Consider the following 22,751-nt stretch of genomic DNA (forward strand, 5'->3'; position numbering starts at 1 on the left):
TTAAAAGCCAACTTAAAATTCATTTTCACCTTTTCTCACCATGGGGTTTTTAGGTCCAAAACTCTGTGCCATTTAAGGGGGTTTTCTCACTTCAGCAAATGGCATTTATCCTGTAGACAAAGTTAATACAAGACACTTGTGATTGTCCAGATTGCCTCCTTTGCTGGCTTTATACATTTTTCCCATCACATTATACACTTGTTTCCATGGTTATGACCACCCTGCAATCCAACAGCAGTCGCCATGCTTGAACACTATAGGACAAGTGACGGCCTATGTGCACTCCCGTGATCCAAGCCTACAGAAAGACCAGCGCCTTTTGCAATAATAAAGTGCAAGCATGACCACCGCTGCTGGATTGCAGGGTGGTCGTAAACCCTGGAAACGAGCAGTGTATAAAGTGATGGAAAAATGAATCAAGCCAGCAAAGAAAGCAATATGGACAAATCACAATACATTAGTAAGTGGCTAGTATTAACTTTCTGTATATGATAAATGCCATTTGTTGAAGTTAGACAATCCCTTTAATACCGTAATATTTCTTGCATTGCCAAATGGATAACATATAAAATTATATATTCCTACAGTTGCCTGTTAAAAGAGCTTAGGCGTTTACTACATACTGTCTATATATTGTACTCAATAGTAAAATAATATGTATTTCTGCTTCCAAGTTGCAAGCAGCCAAAATGGTAATATTTTACTTTATAGCAACTGGAATATTTGTTTTTTCAATACAGATCGGCAAATCCCTTGCACTGCAATAAAAATATATTAAAGGGGTTCTCCTGGCTTTTAATATTGATGACCTACCCTCAGGATTGGTCATCAATATCAGTTCAGCGGGGGTCTGACACCCATAAGCTCTATGAAGAGAAGGCACGCTCATGTGCCGTCTCCCTTCTGTCGTCCTGTTTATGGCAAAGGAGCAGAGAGCAGGAAGAGAGAGGGGAGATGGCGCGTGCATACCGTGTGTGACATCTCCTCATACAGCTGATCGGAGGGGGCGCCAAACCCCGCCAAAAGATAGGTCACCAATACTAAAAGCCCAGAGAACCCCTTTAAGAAATGAACCAGCACAGACAGGTGGCTCTAAGATTCAGATGGTTCTAAAAAGTTGGACAATCACTTTCATGCCCTTCTTTAACTTGCTGTTGCTTAGCAAAGCGGTGCTTTGGAAAGAGTCAACCAATGATGCATGATTATAGGTTCATTCTGGCCTTTAACTAACCTCAACTATTCTCATGGAAGCATGGAAAATTCTCTCTAATGATGAAGTGCCCACATTACTACTAGAAACACATTAAAATTGTCATAACACATACTATTAAACCAATAGATTAAATATAGACCTATATAATTTAGCAAATGCACAGGCGTGTTCATAAATGAGCCTGGTGACGGGGCGTCAAGCCAAAGGTGCTAAGGTGTTCCAAAATAATCTGATGCTTTGATTGTGCAATGCAGTATCTTCACCTGCTTCTACTTAAAGGGCATATATGGTTTGGCAATTGAAAGTAAATTACTGTTGTGTAACAGAAAAACAGTTACATTCAGGAATACATAAACTAATCTGCATGTTTCCAGGTTTTTCCATAATATCTTAGACATATTTGCAGTAATTCAATGCTAAAAACATGTGCTAACGGATAGGTTTTGTTAATGTAGCTGAGCTAATACTACCAAAGCCCTCTGAAATTGTGCAATTTTAGTCCACATGTTAATTAATAAAAATGCATATTACAGCCCGAATTAAAGGGGTTCTCCAGGACTACAATAAGTTGGCGGCTTTCTTCCAAAAACACCACCACACCTGTCCACAGGTTGTGTATGGTATTACTTCACTTCGATGGAGCTGAGCTGCAATACCACACACAACCTGTGGACAGGTGAGGTGCTGTTTTGGGGAGAAAGCAGCCATTTTTTTATCATCCTGGAGAACCCCTTAACTGAAATGCCACATTCATGGTATGTGCATGTGTAGATACAGTCAATGGCTTGACATCAATATACAGACTCAAATGTGTATAGTAGATTGTGTAGAAATACTTTGTGTTATTCAATTGTAAAAAAAAATTGTAAGGGCAATGTGCAAAAAGCTAACCTTGATGCAATAAATACAATTTATACTCTTCAATAATTAGATAAATAAGTTACATACTTGCATAGCACTTAAAAAGGCAAAAGACAATGTACAACGGACAGAAAACTATACATTACTTATACATATATGATAAGCTGTTGCGTTATGGAATAATGTAGGCTTTAGTACCAGGTTGTTGAAATCTGCGAGCAAAGATTGAATAGATGAAATGTGGCAAAGCAAGCTTAAAAGGTTGTAAATATAAAGAGAGAGGGTTCTTATGTAATTTACAGCAAACAGGACATGTCTAACTAAATATGTCTTATCCAGATTTTAATTGTAGAAAAAATTAACACAAAAAAGGCCATCAAATAAGAAAATAATTATTAAAATAATTATTTAACCTACATAGGAGGGAACATAACATAACAGTAAATGGATTACTACCCCAAGGTCGAAACCAAAGTAAAAAAATAAATTAATCAATCCATATGGGGTTATGTGTAATTACAACATTGACAGATGCGCATTAAAGCCTTAGAACAAAAAGTTTCAATGGACAAGGAATTCTTTATTTTTCCTTAAAAGAACTTTAACGCATATAATTATATATATATATATATATAAATATATATATAAATATATATATATATATATATATATATATATATATTGTTTTTTTTTTAATGTGCCTTTGGTTGTGGGAGACGTGATTGTCTCTTTGGGACTAAGCTTTCAACATTTTCTTGCAGACTATCTCTTTTATTGCTTAGTGGCCTTGTGATGACTGCAGGTGAAAATTTAACTGGAGACTTCTGATGTTCACTTGATGCATCAGCCTTGGAACTATTTGGTTTCTTAAGGTTACTTGGGGGTCTGAGCGAAGAGCCCTTGGGCATTAATCTGCTTACTGGTTTTGAGGTTTCAGATGTAGGAACTTGGATTTCAGATGGTAGAGCTACTTCAGAGGACAACTTGCTATTATTGACTGATGGTAAAGGGTTGAGATTTAACTGCCTTGTGCCCGACATTGTAATACGTGACTGGGAGTGAACAGGACAAGATGAATCAGAAATCACTTGTTTAGGCGGCTGATGTAATGAAGGATCATTATGTACTGTTGGCTGACTTTTCTGTACCATATTTTGGGAGTCATTTGATGACCCGCTCAAAGAACGACTTGAAACCATATTCAACATCTGAGTCTCTTTTGAAGAGGGGTTTGAAGAGACTTGGTAATTGGAATTGGTAACTCCTTTCTGTGACAAAGCACTGTGCATTTTGGGTTTCGGAAGATGTAACGTTCTTGACTTCAAAATCTCTCCAGGCACTGGTGCAGCAGAGTTTACATTAGCTTTTGACTTTACGTCCTTCTTTATATTAACTGGAAAAGGTGTTGGACCATTCAAAACTTCTTGTGGTCTTATATTTTTGTTATTATCAAGTTGTTCTTGTGGTCTTAAGTTTTTATCATCAAGCTGTTCTTGATTGTTACTATCAGCTTCTTTTTTACATTGTTCAGGATTGTCATCTACATCGTCTATCTTCAACCGCTTACTCAAAAGATCACTCAGTTCTTTTTCAGGAACTTCAATTCTAGTTCCACCATCTCCTTGTTGACAATAAGGAACAAGATGGTGGGTGTGGTCTTTAGGTATATTTTGGAGCTCTGCATGTGGATGTGCTATTAATTTTCCCGAGGTGTGGTCTGTAGAATTGGGGCTGCTGATGGAACGCTGTAGTATTTGAGGCTGCACAAGACAAAAATATCAGAATATTATTTAAGAAGGCATAAAAAGATATAGATTTTAAAATGTATAAAGTTTTCTTACATCAGTACTTACATATGTGCAAAATATACAATTCATTTTACATGCACAGACAAATCAAATAGCTTAATATAGTATAAGATTTTCATTATTATAAGTCAAAATGTCTGGTTATACATAAAAATACATGCTAATAGGAAATTCGAAACATGCACATGTTGTCCATTAAAAATGGCATTCCATCAAAATAACTCACACGCAAGGTGAAATCTATATAGATAAAACATTTTTTCAGCAAGCAGTGAAAGAGTATTTGATGCTAAGTGCCCTAAAATTGATTAGCTGCCACAGGGCAAATAAGAATCTATGAAATTACTAGTTATATGTATAAGTGCAAAGTGTATGACAATATGTAACCCAGGGGTAGAGAAACTCCTGTAGACTTTGGGAACTTATTAGATCACTTCATCAGACTTATCGATTTTTGTAGTATGGTAGCTTAGATTATAAAGACTTGAAATGACTTTAAAGGGAGTCTGTCATCAGCATTTCATGTTTGTAACCCTTCCCATAGGTTTCAAGCATGCTTACAGTTAATAAAAACGTTACCTTTAGCATCAATCCTGGATTTATAAAACCGTCAAAAAACATCTTTGTAGCATATGCAAATGAGGGTTCGCAAGTGCCCAGGGGCGGCGTTACGCTCGTAGGTGCCCTGCTAGCTCAGCCTTTTCTTCGCTTCCCCCCGCCCATCCTTTCCCTCTGACCGCCTATCTACTAACTTGTTGTTTCGCCGAGATCCCGCGCCTGCGCACTCAGTCTGTCGGCCGGCGCATGCGCACTGCGATGCCCATTCCTTGTACGGCATCACAGTAACTATTGCGCATGCGCCGGCTAACGGCGCGAAAAAACAACAAAGGAGGCGGTCCATCTGGCGCAGGATGTGCTGAGGAAAGCGGACGGACTGAGTGCGCAGGCGTGGGATCTCGGCAAAACAACAAGTTAGTAGATAGGCGGTCAGAGGGAAGGAAGGGGCGGGGGGAAGCGAAGAAAAGGCTGAGCTAGCAGGGCACCTACGAGCGTAACACCGCCCCTGGGCACTTGCGAGCCCTCATTTGCATATGTTACAAAGATGTTTTTTGACGGTTTTATAAGTCCAGGATTGATGCTAAAGGTAACGTTTTTATTAACTGTAATCATGCTTGAAAGCTATGAGAAGGGTTACAAACGTGAAATGCTGATGACAGACTCCCTTTAAAAGGAAACAACTCAAACAATTTGGCACCAGTGGAACATTTCGGCCTGGCACATGAAATATATTCAAAGGTTATGTTTTAAAGGGGTTGTTCAGGATCAGAAAAATATGGCTGCGTTCTTCAAAAAACAGCAGATCCCCTGTCCACAGGTTGTGTGCGGTATTTTAGTTCAGTACTCTTGACTCCAATGGAGCAGAGCTACAATACCAGAAACCACCCATGGAGTGGTATTGTTTTCACAAGAAAGCAGCCATGTTTTTCCAAACATAGTGATTTTTTTCATCACTATACCACTACAACTTACACCAACACCTAACAACATCTATCTTTTCAGTAAATGTGAATCTTATGGTGTGAAAAATACAGCATAACTATAAATACATTTTAACGATATATATCCATTTATTGCAGAGAGATGGACTAATAGGACATATTGGCTTATTGGTAATACCATCAGTGGTACCTTGACTCTTGACTGTATAAAAGCAATCAATGGTTTTTTGCACTGTATGAATCCAGTCCCATTTTTGCTAAAACAAAATCATTTTCACTAATCAAGACCTCCTAGCTCAGGGCTGGCCAACCTGCAGCTCTCCAGCTGTTGTAAAACTACATTTCCCACCATGCCCTGCTGTAGGCTGATAGCTGTAAGCAGTCTAGGCATGCTGGGAGTTGTAGTTTTGCAACAGCTGGAGAGCCTCAGGTTGGCCAGCCCTGTCCTAGCTCTATGCATATTGCCACCTTTTTGCTTGTATGTGCTATTATAATTTAGCCCAGCAGTAGGAGCCATCTTCCATTATTACTTGTAGCTTCATGCATTGATCCTCCTTGCCCTGTTCAATCCCATGGTCCCTATTGTGACACAAATGTTTTTTGCTAAGGGATTTTGGCAATAATTATTTCAACAAATATGTATAACAGTTGAGATATAATTTGAGAAATACTTTACAAAATCAATTAAATTTATGTGCTTTTGTTTTTTCTTTCCTACATTCCAAGAGCCAACTTTTAAATGCTCCACTCACATAGCCATATTATGGCTTATTTTGTTGCAGGGCAATTTTTTTTCTAATGGTACCATTTAATTTGCCAAACTTGTGTAGGAAAAATTGTTAAAAAAAATTCTGTGGGGTGAAAAAAAATAAAAAAAAATAATTGTTTTTATGGCATTCACTGTGTGTTAAAAATGACAACTTTATTCTGCCAGTACAATTACAGCAATACTGATTCTGAGGTGAACTGTATATGATTTGTGATACCAACTCTGGGGTATATATGACTTTTTGATCACTTTTCATTGGGGGTGGCAAGGTGATCTAAGGCTACTTTTACACTAGCGGCACGGACCTCTGGCAGGCTGTTCCACCGGGTGAACAGCCTGTCGGATCCGTCCTGCCGCTAGTGACCGTGTGCCTCCGGACTGCCGCTCCGTCCCCATTGACTATAATGGAGACGGAGTTCTGGCGAGGCACGACAGCGCACGCCGAGAGGCTGCCGGAATAAAACTACAAGTGTCAGCAAAATGGCCATTTCAATATACTGTATATCTACTATGGCGTTCACTGCGCATGATATGTATTGTTATATTTTAATAGTTTGTACATGGTGATAACAATGTTTATTTCTTACTGTTTATTTTATATGCAAAATTGGGGATTATTTTTAGGTTTTATATTTGTAACTTTTTTTTATTGTAATTTTTAGTCTCCTTAGAGACTTACACATGTCATCTTCTGATCGCTTGTACCATAGACTGAAAGGGAATACTATTGCAGTCTATGGGATTTTGACAGGCTTCTTGTTAAAGAGGACCTTTCACCAGAATAAAGTATCTAAACTGACTATACAGACGTGTAGAGCGGCGCCCAGGGATCCCCCTGCACTTACTGTTATCCCCGGGCGCCGCCCCGTTCTCCGGTTATAGCCTCCGGTATGTTCATAGTTAGGCTCCACCCAGGGGAACCTGCCGGCATCTCTTTCGCCTATGCTGTAGCGCTGGCCAATCGCAGCGCTCAGCTCATAGCCAACTGATGGGAGCCCCGTATATGAGGGGTTAAATTACCGGGATCAGAGACAACTATGGCAAGGAACTGGCCTACATTTCAGTCATAACTTACATCGGTTTTCTGTCGTAAATTATAGTAAATGTGTTGGAGGTGGTCCCACCCCATATTCTAAGTTCCACCTACTTTAGGAATAACCAGTAAAAAAAAAATTGAACTTTTGTACGTTTGGTGTACACATTTTGTAAATAACCCAATTGTCTTGTAACTTCCTTGGTTCTGACCAGTAGACTAAAGACAATTTTATCACAATCCATAAACAAAACTCCCTCATGTTATAAGATCGACTCAAATAATTTTTTTTATTGAATTCGCTATTTGGATTATGCTTGTGTGTGAGCTAAATATTAATAGTCTAGGAAGAAAAATGAATTAAATTTACACTAATAACAAGGCAGGTTATGATTAGAGTAGCCAGTTTCCAAACTCAAAGTGAGATACAAAATTAGCCATCAACACATCTCTTTAGTATTTAGCCTAGGGGTCCCTGTTCACATAAAAAAGCCATCAATAGTGCAAGCGTTATTAGCTGGCTTTTTTTTCTTAAATAGTGGCCTAGATTTGTCTGCGCCAAAATCTGTTTAAAAAGTGGTACTAAAAAAGGGTTTCTACACTTTTTTCAGACAAGTTTGACAAGGGATGGAGAAATGTGGGAAAGGAGCGGAGCTCAAGATGCGTCATTATTACAATTGAGCGAATCCGAACTGCAAAGTTCGGGTTCGTACCGAACTTTGCGAGTTCAGGTACCCGGACTTTTTCTCTGAGGTGACGTCACGTGGTGAGCATGGTGACGTCACCTCAGGTCCTTTTACAGGTCCTGAAGAAAAGAAGATACCGGCTGCGCAATCAAGTGGATGAGGTGAGTTTATTTATTTATTTATTTTTAACCCCTCAATAGACATTTTATTTAGCATTCTGAAGAATGCTATTATTTTCCGTTATAACGGAAAATAATAAAGTGAAGTTCGGGTCCACTTTGACCTGAAGTTTAGCCGAACCCGAACTTCCAGAGGTTTGCTCAACCCTAGTCATTAATCTGTCTCAAAGTAAGACAACCAGTGGTTGGCATAGAGTCAGAGAAAACTCATTGCCCGCACCACATTTACCATTGTGCCTGAACCACTGTGATAAATGTAGGGCAGGTCTACACAGCCTGTCTAAGCTTTCTCCATCTGTACGATTAGTAAATCTAGGTCCATATGCTTGAACACTTGCAATTTTTAAAATCTGTTTTTTCCCTATAAAGGAGATGTCAAAATGTCAGAAAAAAAGCCAGAAAGAAAAAAAAAAACATGTCACCTAATTAACAAAAATGGCAAAATCGGCAAAATAATACTTGCCTGTCCTGCATTTGCTATTTCCCACAGACCTTCAGCTAACATCTGAACCTGGCATTTTTCCCACAAAAAAATTTAGGTACAAAAATGCCACTAAAAATAAAGTGCAGGCAAAAAAAACGTCAGCCAAATCCTATGTGTGAAAGCAGCCTAATGGTCTCCGCTTTGTTTCATTATAAAAGATCTCAGCCATTCTTAAAGGGAATCTGTCAGCAGATTTGTACCTATGAAAGTGGCTGACCTGTTGCATGTGCGCTTGTCAGCTGAAGGCATCTGTGTTGGTCCCATGTTCATATGTGCCTGCATGGCTGAGAAAAAGGATGTTTTCATTATATGCAAATGAGCCTCTAGGAGCAACGGGGGCAATACCTTTACTTCTAGAGGATCAGCTCTTTCTGCAACTGCCGCAGCCCCTGCACTTTCAATGACTTTAAGAGGTCAGGGCCAGGTGTTCTGGTGTTTTCGCTGCCTGACCCGGTCAATCAAAATGGTGAGGGCACGGTAGATGCAGAGAGGGCAGAGCCTCTAGGTGTAACGTCAACGCCCCTGTTGCTCCTAGAGGTCCATTTGCATACATTAAAACATTATTTTTCTCAGCAATGCAGGCACATATGAAGATGGGACCAATACAGATGCCTTCAGCTGCCAGGGGGAGAGAGGGGAGGCCACTCTTTTTGGTAGAACATGTGACAGAAGCCCCGAACGGAGTCTCCAATGCAGATGTGATCATCCCATAATTAGGGCAGTTCATACAATTTGTAGATCCTGCTACCCAGGTACTTTATATAGTGTAATATCAGTACTAGTATATATGCTCTGATCCAATGTCCTATGACTGCTGCCATGTACCACTTTATAACATATCTATGCTTGCATAAGACTGCTGCCCTGATTCTATATACTGTACAACTTCAGAATATACAATTTGCTGTCAAGAGATATATAGTACCATATTTCACTGCAGCAGTGTCTATTTAGAACAGTACAGTCGTGGCCAAAAGTTTTGAGAATTATATAAATATTGGAAATTGGAAAAGTTGCTGCTTAAGTTTTTATAATAGCAATTTGCATATACTCCAGAATGTTATGAAGAGTGATCAGATGAATTGCATAGTCCTTCTTTGCCATGAAAATTAACTTAATCCGAAAAAAACCTTTACACTGCATTTCATTGCTGTCATTAAAGGACCTGCTGAGATCATTTCAGTATCGTCTTGTTAACTCAGGTGAGAATGTTGACGAGCACAAGGCTGGAGATCATTATGTCAGGCTGATTGGGTTAAAATGGCAGACTTGACATGTTAAAAGGAGGGTGATGCTTGAAATCATTGTTCTTCCATTGTTAACCATGGTGACCTGCAAAGAAACGCGTGCAGCCATCATTACGTTCCATAAAAATGGCTTCACAGGCAAGGATATTGTGGCTACTAAGATTGCACCTCAATCAACAATTTATAGGATCATCAAGATCTTCAAGGAAAGATGTTCAATTCTTGTTAAGGATGCTTCAGGGCGTCCAAGAAAGTCCAGCAAGCGCCAGGATCGTCTCCTAAAGAGGATTCAGCTGCGGGATCGGAGTGCCACCTGTGCAGAGCTTGCTCAGGAATGGCAGCAGGCAGGTGTGAGTGCATCTGCACGCACAGTGAGGCGAAGACTTTTGGAAGATGGCCTGGTGTCAAGAAGGGCAGCAAAGAAGCCACTTCTCTCCAAAAAAAACATCAGGGACAGATTGATCTTATGCAGAAAGTTTGGTGAATGGACTGCTGAGGACTGGGGCAAAGTCATATTCTCCGATGAAGCCTCTTTCCGATTGTTTGGGGCATCTGGAAAAAGGCTTGACCAAAGAAGAAAAGGTGAGCGCTACCATTAGTCCTGTGTCATGCCAACAGTAAAGCATCCTGAGACCATTCATGTGTGGGGTTGCTTCTCATCCAAGGGAGTGGGCTCACTCACAATTTTACCCAAAAACACAGCCATGAATAAAGAATGGTACCAAAACACCCTCCAACAGCAACTTCTTCCAACAATCCAACAACAGTTTGGTGAAGAACAATGAATTTTCCAACACAATGGAGCACCGTGCCATAAGGCAAAAAGTGATAACTAAGTGGCTCGGGGACCAAAACGTTGAGTATTTCCACCATCAGGATCTGCTCATACTGGCAGGAGTTATGAAAAGGCCTAGGGATTACTAGGAGGTCACCATCCCTCTTTGCTTAGCTTTTAAAGCCTAGTTTGTGGTCTATTCGTTGTGGTGTGTATTTGGTGTTTTCCCTTTCCCTTAACCTGTGACATTATCAACCGCCCATAACCGTTATCCTTTGTTTTATCAGTGCAGCTATGGATACTGTTTCTGCACTGGTCGATTGTATGCAGGGGCTGTCTTTGGAGGTGGATGACCTCCACACGGCCGTTGCACAATTTCAGAGACCACAGGCGGTGCGTTCCGGCAGCGGGAACCAGGCCTGCCCTGGACCAAAGGTTGCTCTCCCGGATACAGTTTCTGGGGGAAGTGACAACTTTGTTCGGTTCAGGGAATCGTGCAAATTATATTTCAGACTGCGTCCTAGCTCTTCTGGGGACGAGAGTCAGAGAGTGGGGATTATTAATTTGTTGCTGAAAGGTGATGCTCAGTCGTGGGCTTTCTCTTTGCCGACTGGTTCACAATCCCTCCGGTCGGTAGATGAATTTTTTAAAGCTCTGGGACTTATCTACAATGATCCTGGCCGAATCTAAGTTGTGTTGCTTGCGGCAGGGAGAGCGTTCAGCTGAGTCCTATTGCTCTGAATTTAGGAGGTGGGAAATTGATACGTGGTGGAATGACCCAGCTCTCCGTAGTCAATTTTGTCAAGGACTGTCTGAGAACCTGAAGGACACCTTGGCATTTCACGCAAATAAATATTAAATATTTCTGTGTTTGCGATTGATTCCGCCCCTCTCTCTCAAAAGTGTTTGTCTCAAATGGTGCAGGACATTCGACTAAAGGTGGGAGATTCTCATATTCAATCCATTTCATATTTTGTGCTGGAGGGTTTGCCTGCTCCTCTGGTGTAAGGTTTACCATGGTTAACCAAACATAACTCTACTATCGATTGGCAAGCGAGACAGATTCTCGATTAGAGTGATTTCTGCCTTGACAACTGTCTTAGCACGTCGCTTTCTGTTGTAACTACTAAAATGTTACCTCCTTTCCTTTTGGATTTTTTCTGATGTATTCTCTAAGGGTGGAGACCAGGAGTTGCATCCTCATCGGGAGTTTGATTGCCCCGTCAACCTTATTCCCGGAGATAGATTGCCAAAGTCTCGGCTGTATAATTTTTCTGAACCCGAAAGAGTAGTCATGCGAGAGTATATCATGAGAGTTTGGCTAAAGGTCATATTAGATCATCCAAATCACCAATGGCGGCAGGGTTCTTCTTTGTTAAAAAAAAAAAAAGGATGGAACTCTTAGGCCAGGTTTGGACTTCCATGAGCTTAAATCGCATCACTATCAGTGATCCCTATCCCCTTCCTTTGATCCCAGATTTACTCAATCAGATTGTCGGCGCCAAGGTGTTCTCCAAGTTGGATTTGAGGGGGGCATATAATCTGATCAGAGTCAACGAAGGGGACGAATGGAAAACAGCCTTTAATACTCCTGAAGGTCATTTTGAGAATCTGGTCATGTCTTTTGGTTTGTCTAATGCTCCTGCGGTTTTTCAACACATAATCAATGACATCTTTCATCATCTGGTGGGCAGATTTGTGGTGGTTTATCTAGATGATATTTAAAATGTATTCCCCTGATATGGAGACGCATAAGGATCACGTGAGACAGGTCTTACAGATCCTAAGAGAGAATAAATTGTAAGCCAAAATGGAGAAGTGTGTATTTGCGGTCCCTGAAGTGCAATTCCTGGGGTACCTACTCTTATCTTCGGGTTTTCGGATGGATCCGGAAAAAGTCCATGCTGTGTTGGACTGGGATCGACCTGAAGATACTCATGTGATTTTTGGGGTTCACCAACTACTACCGTAAATTTATCTTGAATTACTCAACTGTTAAAACATTAACTGATAGGACTACGAAAGGCGCGGATTTCTCAGTCTGGTCTGAAGAAGCACTGCATGCTTTTTCAGCAATAAAGGAATGTTTTGCTTCTGCTCCTAATCTGGTGCAACTGGATGTGTCGCAACCATTTATTGTGGAAGTTGACGCATCAGAGGTAGGGGTTGGAGCAGTCTTGTCGCAGGGTTCTTCTCCTAGCCAATGGCGCCCTTGTGCTTTTTTCAGAAATTATGATGTAATAGAGAGTTGTTGCCCAATAAATTGGCTTTTGAAGAGTGGCATCATTGGTTGGAAGGAGCAATTCATCCAGTTATGGTAATTACTGATCACATAAATCTGGCCTATTTGCAGACTGTTAAACGTCTGAACCCAAGGCAGGCCAGATGGTCGTTGTTTTTTACTAGATTTAATTTCATTGCCACTTATTGTTCTGGGATTAAAAACGTGAAGCTTTCCCGGGGGCGGGGGTGATTCGGAGGATCCTGCTCCAATATTGGCTTATGGGGTGGTTGTATCTGCCCTTTATCCTGAACTTGAGGCAGAGGTGTTGGAGGCCCAGGGAGAGACACCTGATTCCTGTCCTCCAGGAAAGTTGTTTGTCCCTTCGGAACTACAACACATCAAGGAACATCACGATACTGTTCTTGCGGGACACCCTGGGAGCAGATCCACTGTGGCATGCTACGGTTTTATCTCCGGCGAAAAAAACTGAAGACTTGCCTGAATGTCGGAGCCAACATTTTTCCCCATAGGAATGTATTAGTGCCGGATCCGGCATTCAAAATACCAGAATGCTGGATCTGTCCTTCCGGTCTGCGCATGCGCAGACCGGTAAAAGTGTGAAAAAAGATACAAGACGGATCCGTCTGTCCGCATGACAAGCGGAGAGACGGATCCGTTCTTGCAATGCATTTGTGAGACGGATCCGCATCCGGATGCGTCTCACAAATGCCTTCAGTCACATTCAGATCGGCGGATCCGGCAGGCAGTTCCGACGATGGAACTGCTTGCCGGATCACACTCCCGCAAATGTGAAAGTAGCCTAAACTGTGATATTATTACACCCCAGAAATACATCCAGGCCCCTCTTGAACTCTTTTAGACACTCATGGCAAAACGGCAAGTATAGTGTTATAATAATAATAATAATAAAAAACTCACTTCTAAATAAAGCATTGATGTGTCTGCATATCTCATGTGAGCAGTCACAGGACTCAACATATTGCTAAGGACAGCGATTGTCTGCCGTTCTCATCTGTAGTTTACGGTCACATCATCACTGCAACAAAAAAATGTATATAGATGCAGCAGTGGGGAGTATAGGACCAGCAGCGCTGAAATGGAGGGGGTTGGGGACGGCGAGTATAATTTTACCGCGTCTATTTTATAATTATTTTTTTTATCTCAGACATCACGTTTAATGTGTCAGATGATTTACAGCAGCCCTTTGTAATGATTCAATGTGACCATGTGGCCTTGGGACAACAAAAGGCTGTAATACTGTATCCATCTATCTATTTCCAGCATCTCAGAAAAGTGAGTACACCCCTCACATTTTTATAAATATTTTATTATATCTTTTCATGGGACAACACTGAAGATAGGACACCTTGATACACTATAAAGTAGTCAGTGTACAGCTTGTATAACAGTGTAGATTTGGTGTGCCCTCAAAATAACTCAGACACAGCCATTAAAGAGGTTATCCGATTTCTGAAACATCCCCTCCATGTGCCGGGTCCCTCATAGTTAATATACTTACCCCGCTCCCGGCGCCGCTCGTGGTATCCGCACCACCGCTTCTGCTTGTCCCTGCACACAGATGAAAACATCCAGTGTCAGGGAAGGGAGCGAATGGCAGGCAGGGACGAGCCTCCCTATCACCACCCCCGATGCTGAGATACTGTACATATAGACATATCAAAAGTTTAGATTGGTGGGGGTCTGAGACTCGCACCGATCGCTATAACCGAGCACGCATATCACACTCTCTCTCCTCGCTGCAGGAAACAGGCTCTTTAGAAGTTTATAGGCCCATCTCAATTCTGTCCTCCGCACACTTCTCTCGCCACATTCTAGCAATGAGTGGGGGTCTTGGTGCTCAGACCTCCACTGACTGAAACTTTTGATATGTCTCTATGAGATATCAAAAGTTTTGCTAAAATTAAGATGCCCTTTTCATTAAAGGGGTTTTCTGAGATTTTCTTACTGATGACCTATCCTCAAGATAGATAATCAGTATCTGATCGGTGGGGTCTGAGAACCAGGACCCCTTTGGATCAGCTGTTTGAGTGGGCAGAGCTCCTGTGAGCGCAGTGGCCTTCTCTCTACTTTTTCTAGGCTGAGTGACGACACATTCATGTGTCAAATGGCCTAGGTAGGAGCAGTTCAGCCCCATTCAAGTAAATGGGGCTGAGTGCAATGCCAAGCACAGCCACTATACAATGTAGGGCGCTGTGCTCGATCAGCTGCTGCCTCCTCAAAAAAAGCTGATCGGCAGGGGTCCAGGGTGTCTGACTCCCATCGATCAGATACTGATGAGGATAAGTCATTAGTAAAAAAAAAGAAAATCCTGCAAACCCTTAAATATCAAAAGGCTATTTTTACAGAGCGGATGGTAAATACACACAGCATATAGGCCCAGTAATGTGCACATATTAGTCTGGTTTTCTGTGTTTTTGTATAATGTAACATTACACAACTATCCACTATATGAACTCCCAATAGTTTTCCATGAGCTCTCCTGTAGTCACTCATTACAGGTACAGAACACATTATAGTCATTTATCAGAGCTGCTGTTACAAGCCAAGGACCTATGATGCCATTATAGGTCAGGGGTTTATCCACTCAAAGTAAAAATGGTCATTAGGGAATGACAGCAATAGGAGATCATGAAAGGATCAAGATTCCTATAGAATGACAACAATTGGAGATCTTGAAGAGATTATAATGAAGGTATAGTAAAAATAAAATTAATACAACTTTTCATCCCACAAATAATTTGATTTATTCGCTGAAACCGAAGTACCTGTTGTCAGAAACGACTTAAACTGCTTGTTCAAATCAGTGATTTTACAGAAGTTCAACCAAAACTAAGGATGGTCTGTCTGGATCTGCCCAGTTATCCCTGGATGATAAATGTGGAGCAGGGATGGACACTTTTCTCTGACTCTATACCAACTATTGGTTGTCCTACTTCAAGTTACATTTAGGTCACCCCTTCCCACTCCAGCCCTATGCCCTTTTCGAGCAAGTCAAGGTAAACAATGTACAAACCTGCACCACTTGTAAGACAGATTCTACGAGCATGCACATTAGTAAATCTCGACTATTGTTTTTATAGTCCAGTTTTTCATTTCGGGAAATTTGCTGCAAATATCAAAGCATAAGGCATGCTGTAGTTTGAAAAAAAAAACATTGCAACATGTCCACTCATGGTGGATGGACACAAATGACTGATATATTTGCTAAGAACTTTATATAGTGAATGGAGCATAGTAAAAATTATAATCCATATATTCAATGTTTGCAGGGTGCTGTCGCATTGCATTTTTGTATCACGTGCACTCAGGGTCGCCATGTGCGAATGGGATTTCTTACGACTCTTTTTTTCTAACATGATTCCTCTGACCGGTAGGGTAAAATACCGCCGCTGCCAGATCGCAAGAGAAATGGTCGGTGTGCACTTGGCCATATAGAGGAATAGGTGTTGTATACATCCAAAGAACATAAAGCGATGCAATCTGACTGTATCTCATGATCTCTCTCTCTATATATATCTTTATATCTATTATGGCTCTCACGTAATTTCGATTTAGCTTACATTTACATCATTGTGTGTCTGTGAGCTGGAACCCCAAAATGCTTTAGAGCTTTAAATGATGGGGCCCTGGTACCCACCTGGACTCCTGCTCTACCCGCAGATTTCCAGAACTTTGAATCTCTGCTCAGCCAAAGCTACCAAGGAGAGGAGACAAAAGGACTAAGTCCATTATGAGTGCACTATTGCTCCTTCCTTCACAGCATCAGTGGGGACCCCAGGTCAAAGACAGACGTTGATGACATTACACCATGACCAAATGACATGTAAGATTTAAAAGTCGGAAAAAAACTTTAATTAGGTTGTCAGAATTATAACAAAACTCCCTCAATGCCCAAAATGAAATAAAATAATGAAAGAACACAAAACTACCAATGAATCCCCTGCCTCCTCCATAGTTGCAGCTCCAATGTTTACTGCGGATTTCAGTTTACAGGTTGCAGTGGTGACAGGGCAGTACATGGTACATCACTGCTGCAGTCAATCACCGGCCTCAGCGGTATACCACACAAGACCACTGGGGACAGCGATTGGCTACAACGATCACATGTAGTGTGGAGCGAATTTGTGTTTTAAGTTCGGCGTCTAAAGTTCGGGTTATCGAAGAATCGCGTTGTGGATTCCGCTACCACAGACCATAACGGAATTTAGAATCCATAACGCGATTCTTCGATAACCCGAACTTAAAACACAAGTTCGCTCAACACTAATCACATGTCCTATACAGGTAGGTCACTGCTACAGCTTGTACGCAGAAATCAAAGGTGAGAGTTGGAATTGGAACTGCAGTGCATGAAAGAGGTGAGGATTAAGTGCTGATTATATTACTACACTTGGGGACACCGGAGAAGGGGGGGGGGGGCGTTGTTATAATTCGGACAGCCCCATCAAGATATAACCTAAAGAACATATTCAATTATCTGTAACCTAGTTTTGCCCATTCAGATCAAGTGAATAAGACATAAAAACATTAAAATAAACATTCAAAACTCTCAGCGTTGCATGCAACATGCAGGAAGGTCCGAATATCAACATGGTGATGTCATCATACAGGGGCAAGCAGTACATGGGTAGAAATCGGAAATTGTACTATACCACGCTTTATCAGAGAAGTAATGGACTAACTCCTCAACTCCTTTCCAAAGGCAAGTGTGAAAGCAGAGACAGGGAGACAAGGACAAATGGCATCAGAGAAGCACATCGAGCATGCAGCAACAGCATAGAAATTCCTGTACTCAAATCTATTTTATCTTTAGTATACACCTCGGGGGAAATCTCAGCAGAGGACTGCTGGAAGAACCACATATGTAACAAAAGCGACGCTAAACCTAAAGCGCTATTCTTTGAAGAAATGTCACAAACTGTTCACCTGAACTGCAGAGGGAGAACAATTCTAGGTCACGGAGAATATCTAATTGTTTATGCAATAATCAAAGCTATGAGCTATCCCAAAGAGGCCCGCACAAGTTCAATCGCACAAAACGGGTTCTAATTAAACATAAATCCAAGTTTTCAAATTGTTTGGCAAGAAAATATGGCCCTTGAGCACCGAACAAATACACTTCTATTTACTTATAATAGAGCGCGAAATAAACTGAAATAAATTCTAACTCAAGTCATGCTTTTCACTGCCCAGGTATTACCTTCTGACAATTGAGTTTGGCTTCTTGTAACAATTATTCATGTTTTTATTTTTATAATTATAAAGCAGCTGTTAAGGTTTAAAAAAGTATGAAAAATTGCAGACAAGGGGTTTAAACAATAAAAGAAGCTACAGTCCCTAGTTCAAATCCACTCCACTGCAGCTCTAACTCTCTCTACCACAGCAGCCATGACCTCATGTACTTGGCTTCAGCAACGTGATCTACATGTGATCACTGCAGCTAATCACCGTCTTCAGCTGCATATGGCACAAAACAGCTGAGGCCAGTGACTGGCTGCAGTGGTCACATGCAGTATACTGTAATGTAAACAAAGCCCTGCATGGAGGACTGGAGTGGCGGCCCTGAAGTGGAGGGCGTTTGAACAGGTGAGCATAACTTCTTTTATTGTTTTAACACCTTACCTGCCTTTTACTATGTTTATTCTTATCATATCCCATCATCTATTTATCCCCAGGACTGTGACTGTGATGAGGGGACATCCTCTGCGTCTGGAGGAAAGAAGGTTTGTACACAAACATAGAAGAGGATTCTTTACGGTAAGAGCAGTGAGACTATGGAACTCTCTGCCTGAGGAGGTGGTGATGGTGAGTACAATAAAGGAATTCAAGAGGGGCCTGGATGTATTTCTGAAGTGTAATAATATTACAGTATATAGCTACTAGAGAGGGGTCGTTGATCCGTTGATTGCCTGATTGGAGTCGGGAAGGAATTTTTTATTCCCCTGAAGTGAGGAAAATTGGCTTCTACCTCACAGGGTTTTTTGCCTTCCTCTGGATCAACCTGCAGGATGACAGGGCGAACTGGATGGACAAATGTCTTTTTTAGGCCTTATGTACTATGTTACTATAGAGGACCTGACAACACACTTGAAATGTCGATTTCGGATGTTTGTGGCATATCCACAGGATATTCGATAAATGTCTGACATGTGCTTCGCACACAGGGAAATGAGAAGTGGCCGTGCAGTCTTTCTGCTCACTTCAGTAGGACTTCCAAACATAGAGGTGGGCATTGTACCTATGACCTATCCTGTGGATATGCCATAAATGTCCAGATGACAAAATCCCTTAACTAGCTTGTATTCGCCATGAAATAGCAATCCTGGAGCATCTTTTTCTTATACCTGTGCATTGGTTTTCTTCCTCTGTTATTCTTACTAGAAATTTAGGGATCGAGTGACAACTTGGTGTTACCATTCTCCGTGTCAGGAGGGTATGTCCATATACAGTCTGACACTTGCATCCCTGAATGTACAAAAATAGATTGTGTAGGGACGCACCCTTAAAACAGATATGGGACTGGTGACAGGTCTTCTGTACAAAGGAGAACCTTTTTAAGGGTTGTACAGCTGATTATTATATATATATACAGTGGGGGAAATAATTATTTGACCCCTCACTGATTTTGTAAGTTTGTCCAATGACAAAGAAATGAAAAGTCTCAGAACAGTATCATTTCAATGGTAGGTTTATTGTAACAATGGCAGATAGCACATCAAAAGGAAAATCGAAAAAATAACTTTAAATAAAAGATAGCAACTGATTTGCATTTCATTGAGTGAAATAAGTATTTGAACCCCTACCAACCATTAAGAGTTCTGGCTCCCACAGAGTGGTTAGACACTTCTACTCAATTAGTCACCCTCATTAAGGACACCTGTCTTAACTAGTCACCTGTATAAAAGACACCTGTCCACAGAATCAATCAATCAAGCAGACTCCAAACTCTCCAACATGGGAAAGACCAAAGAGCTGTCCAAGGATGTCAGAGACAAAATTGTAGACCTGCACAAGGCTGGAATGGGCTACAAAACCATTAGCAAGAAGCTGGGAGAGAAGGTGACAACTGTTGGTGCGATTGTTCGAAAATGGAAGGAGCACAAAATGACCATCAATCGACCTCGCTCTGGGGCTCCACGCAAGATCTCACCTCGTGGGGTGTCAATGGTTCTGAGAAAGGTGAAAAAGCATCCTAGAACTACACGGGAGGAGTTAGTTAATGACCTCAAATTAGCAGGGACCACAGTCACCAAGAAAACCATTGGAAACACATTACACCGCAATGGATTAAAATCCTGCAGGGCTCGCAAGGTCCCCCTGCTCAGGAAGGCACATGTGCAGGCCCGTCTGAAGTTTGCCAATGAACACCTGAATGATTCAGAGAGTGACTGGGAGAAGGTGCTGTGGTCTGATGAGACCAAAATAGAGCTCTTTGGCATTAACTTAACTCGCTGTGTTTGGAGGAAGAAAAATGCTGCCTATGACCCCCAAAACACCGTCCCCACCGTCAAGCATGGGGGTGGAAACATTTTGCTTTGGGGGTGTTTTTCTGCTAAGGGCACAGGACAACTTATTCGCATAAACGGGAAAATGGACGGAGCCATGTATCGTGATATCCTGAGCGACAACCTCCTTCCCTCTGCCAGGAAACTGAAAATGGGTCGTGGATGGGTGTTCCAGCACGACAATGACCCAAAACATACAGCAAAGGCAACAAAGGAGTGGCTCAAGAAGAAGCACATTAAGGTCATGGAGTGGCCTAGTCAGTCTCCGGACCTTAATCCAATCGAAAACCTATGGAGGGAGCTCAAGCTCAGAGTTGCACAGAGACAGCCTCGAAACCTTAGGGATTTAGAGATGATCTGCAAAGAGGAGTGGACCAACATTCCTCCTAAAATGTGCGCAAACTTGGTCATCAATTACAAGAAACGTTTGACCTCTGTGCTTGCAAACAAGGGTTTTTCCACCAAGTATTAAGTCTTTTTTTGTTAGAGGGTTCAAATACTTATTTCACTCAATGAAATGCAAATCAGTTGCTATCTTTTATTTAAAGTTATTTTTTCGATTTTCCTATTGATGTGCTATCTGCCACTGTTACAATAAACCTACCATTGAAATGATACTGTTCTGAGACTTTTCATTTCTTTGTCATTGGACAAACTTACAAAATCAGTGAGGGGTCAAATAATTATTTCCCCCACTGTATATATATACACACACACATTTTTTTTTTTTTTTCAGGCTCCATATTGTGTACAAGTATATAATATAACAAATCATACTCATCTTACAGTTTCCCTGCTGTTCCTGTTCCAAGCTTCATAGGCCCTGTCAGGTCTCCATTTCCCTTTTGGAAATGACCACTCAACCACTCAAAACCATTGGTGGAGGCAAAGTTCAGTGCAACCACTATTTGGCTGAGCGGCCATTTCCTGTCCATCAGTGAGATGAATAATAAGAGACTGGTGGAGAATATGAAACTTTAGAATGACATTGGCAGGAATCAGTAAGGTGAGCATGACTCACCTTTTATTGTTTTACTCGCTTTCCTCTTTCACATGGAGGGCTTAAAAAAGCAGATGGACAGCTATAAGGCTGTGATCACATGTTGCAGTCACAATGCAGTTTTTGCCAAGATTTTTTTATCACATGGTTTTGCTATGAATTCAGAAACCACATCCAAAACTGCAATATGGCCACAACGAGTGAACGCACCCTAGGATGGGTCAAGTTCAGTGTATCTAAAGTTCAAGTGTGCTCCCAAAGTATTTACTAGAGCACATCCAAATCTTAAAGGCTCAGTATATAGTTAGACCAACTGAGCATGTACAGACCATATACAGTGTGTCAATCGATGAATCCAGCAGGCTGACCAAGCAGCTCTGCTACGCCTGGAGACACATCGGTGGTCACTGGGTCTAGTAGAGGAAGCAGCATTGTCACTTCCTCTATTCACTGTATAGCACTTTTTGAGTGATAGGACTACTAGAAATGAGAAGGCAGAAGAGGTTATAACTGTCTCTTTCTTCTCCAGACTTGGCACCTGAAGAGCTCTCATGTTTTTAGCGAACAGCACAAAAACTCATTAATTTCTACTGGGCCCGGCACAGAACTGTGTTTTTTGCGGAATTGTGCAGGTGTTATGCAAATAAACAGAATTTCCTATTCTGGTCCATATAGTGCACAAGAATTTATTTTCTATTGATGGGATTGAGAAAAATATGGAAAGCACATAGAAAATATCTGTATTTTGGGCCCTCTGTTGGGGGACCAAAATATGGACAAAGCTGTGTGCTTATGACATGCTTGTTATAGGTTGAGTTGACGGGTAGATGTAGAATCGGTAAGCTTTAAATGAAGCACTTTTTATACAGGTCACAATATAATGCAGATATATATATAAACTCTATATTACAGCTTCCAGAATGCTAGTGCAACTGGTAGGCAGGTATCCAGAGATCATATTTCACAGGAAACAGGGAAATGGAAAAATTTATTTTTGTGGTCAGTAAAAGCGTGATGGCAAATCAATTCCAAAATACCACCTAGGCAAGGATTTATATTCTAAACCCCATCTAGAATTTGTTGCTTTCCAATGTTGAATGAAGGGCAGCACACTCATAAGAGGACTATACTCATCATCTCATACTCTTTCAATGTAGAAAATGGTTCTTAAAGGGAACCTGTAACTAGATTTTCACCCTCAAAACCATCAGTATGTCTATATACTGCTGGGGAACAGCTTTATACACATGCCCCTGTCAAATCAGTGTACACAGTATGCAGAAAAATAACTGGTATACAGTGTAACCTGTATGACCAGGGCAGGACATGTGGATGGTCCCTGTCTCAAGCACTCCTGGGTTGATGGACATCCCACAGGAAAGGGAAGTAAGGCGTACTGGCCTCTGTGTCACCTGCTTATTGTGCC

At 41.3% G+C, this 22,751-nt stretch overlaps 1 protein-coding gene across 3 annotated transcripts in view; it reads right to left on the reverse strand.

Annotated features, from left to right (window-relative positions):
- Positions 1 to 215: 215 nt before the first annotated feature.
- CCSER2 (coiled-coil serine rich protein 2) overlaps positions 216 to 22,751 on the reverse strand; it is a 186,295-nt gene continuing 163,759 nt past the window's right edge. Inside the window, exons 10-11 of one of the 3 annotated variants that reach the window (XM_040434594.1) lie at positions 2,764 to 3,834; positions 216 to 2,700 (exon numbers count right to left, since the gene is read on the reverse strand). In XM_040434594.1, coding sequence (XP_040290528.1) covers positions 2,767 to 3,834 — 1,068 coding nt within the window. In that variant the 3' untranslated portion in view covers positions 216 to 2,700; positions 2,764 to 2,766. Of the gene's footprint in view, positions 2,701 to 2,760; positions 3,835 to 22,751 lie in introns of those variants that run through there. The other 2 variants (XM_040434593.1, XM_040434595.1) reach the window with 2 other exon arrangements.

Source organism: Bufo bufo, chromosome 6 (assembly GCF_905171765.1).
Source record: "Bufo bufo chromosome 6, aBufBuf1.1, whole genome shotgun sequence".
Lineage (NCBI taxonomy): Eukaryota > Metazoa > Chordata > Amphibia > Anura > Bufonidae > Bufo > Bufo bufo.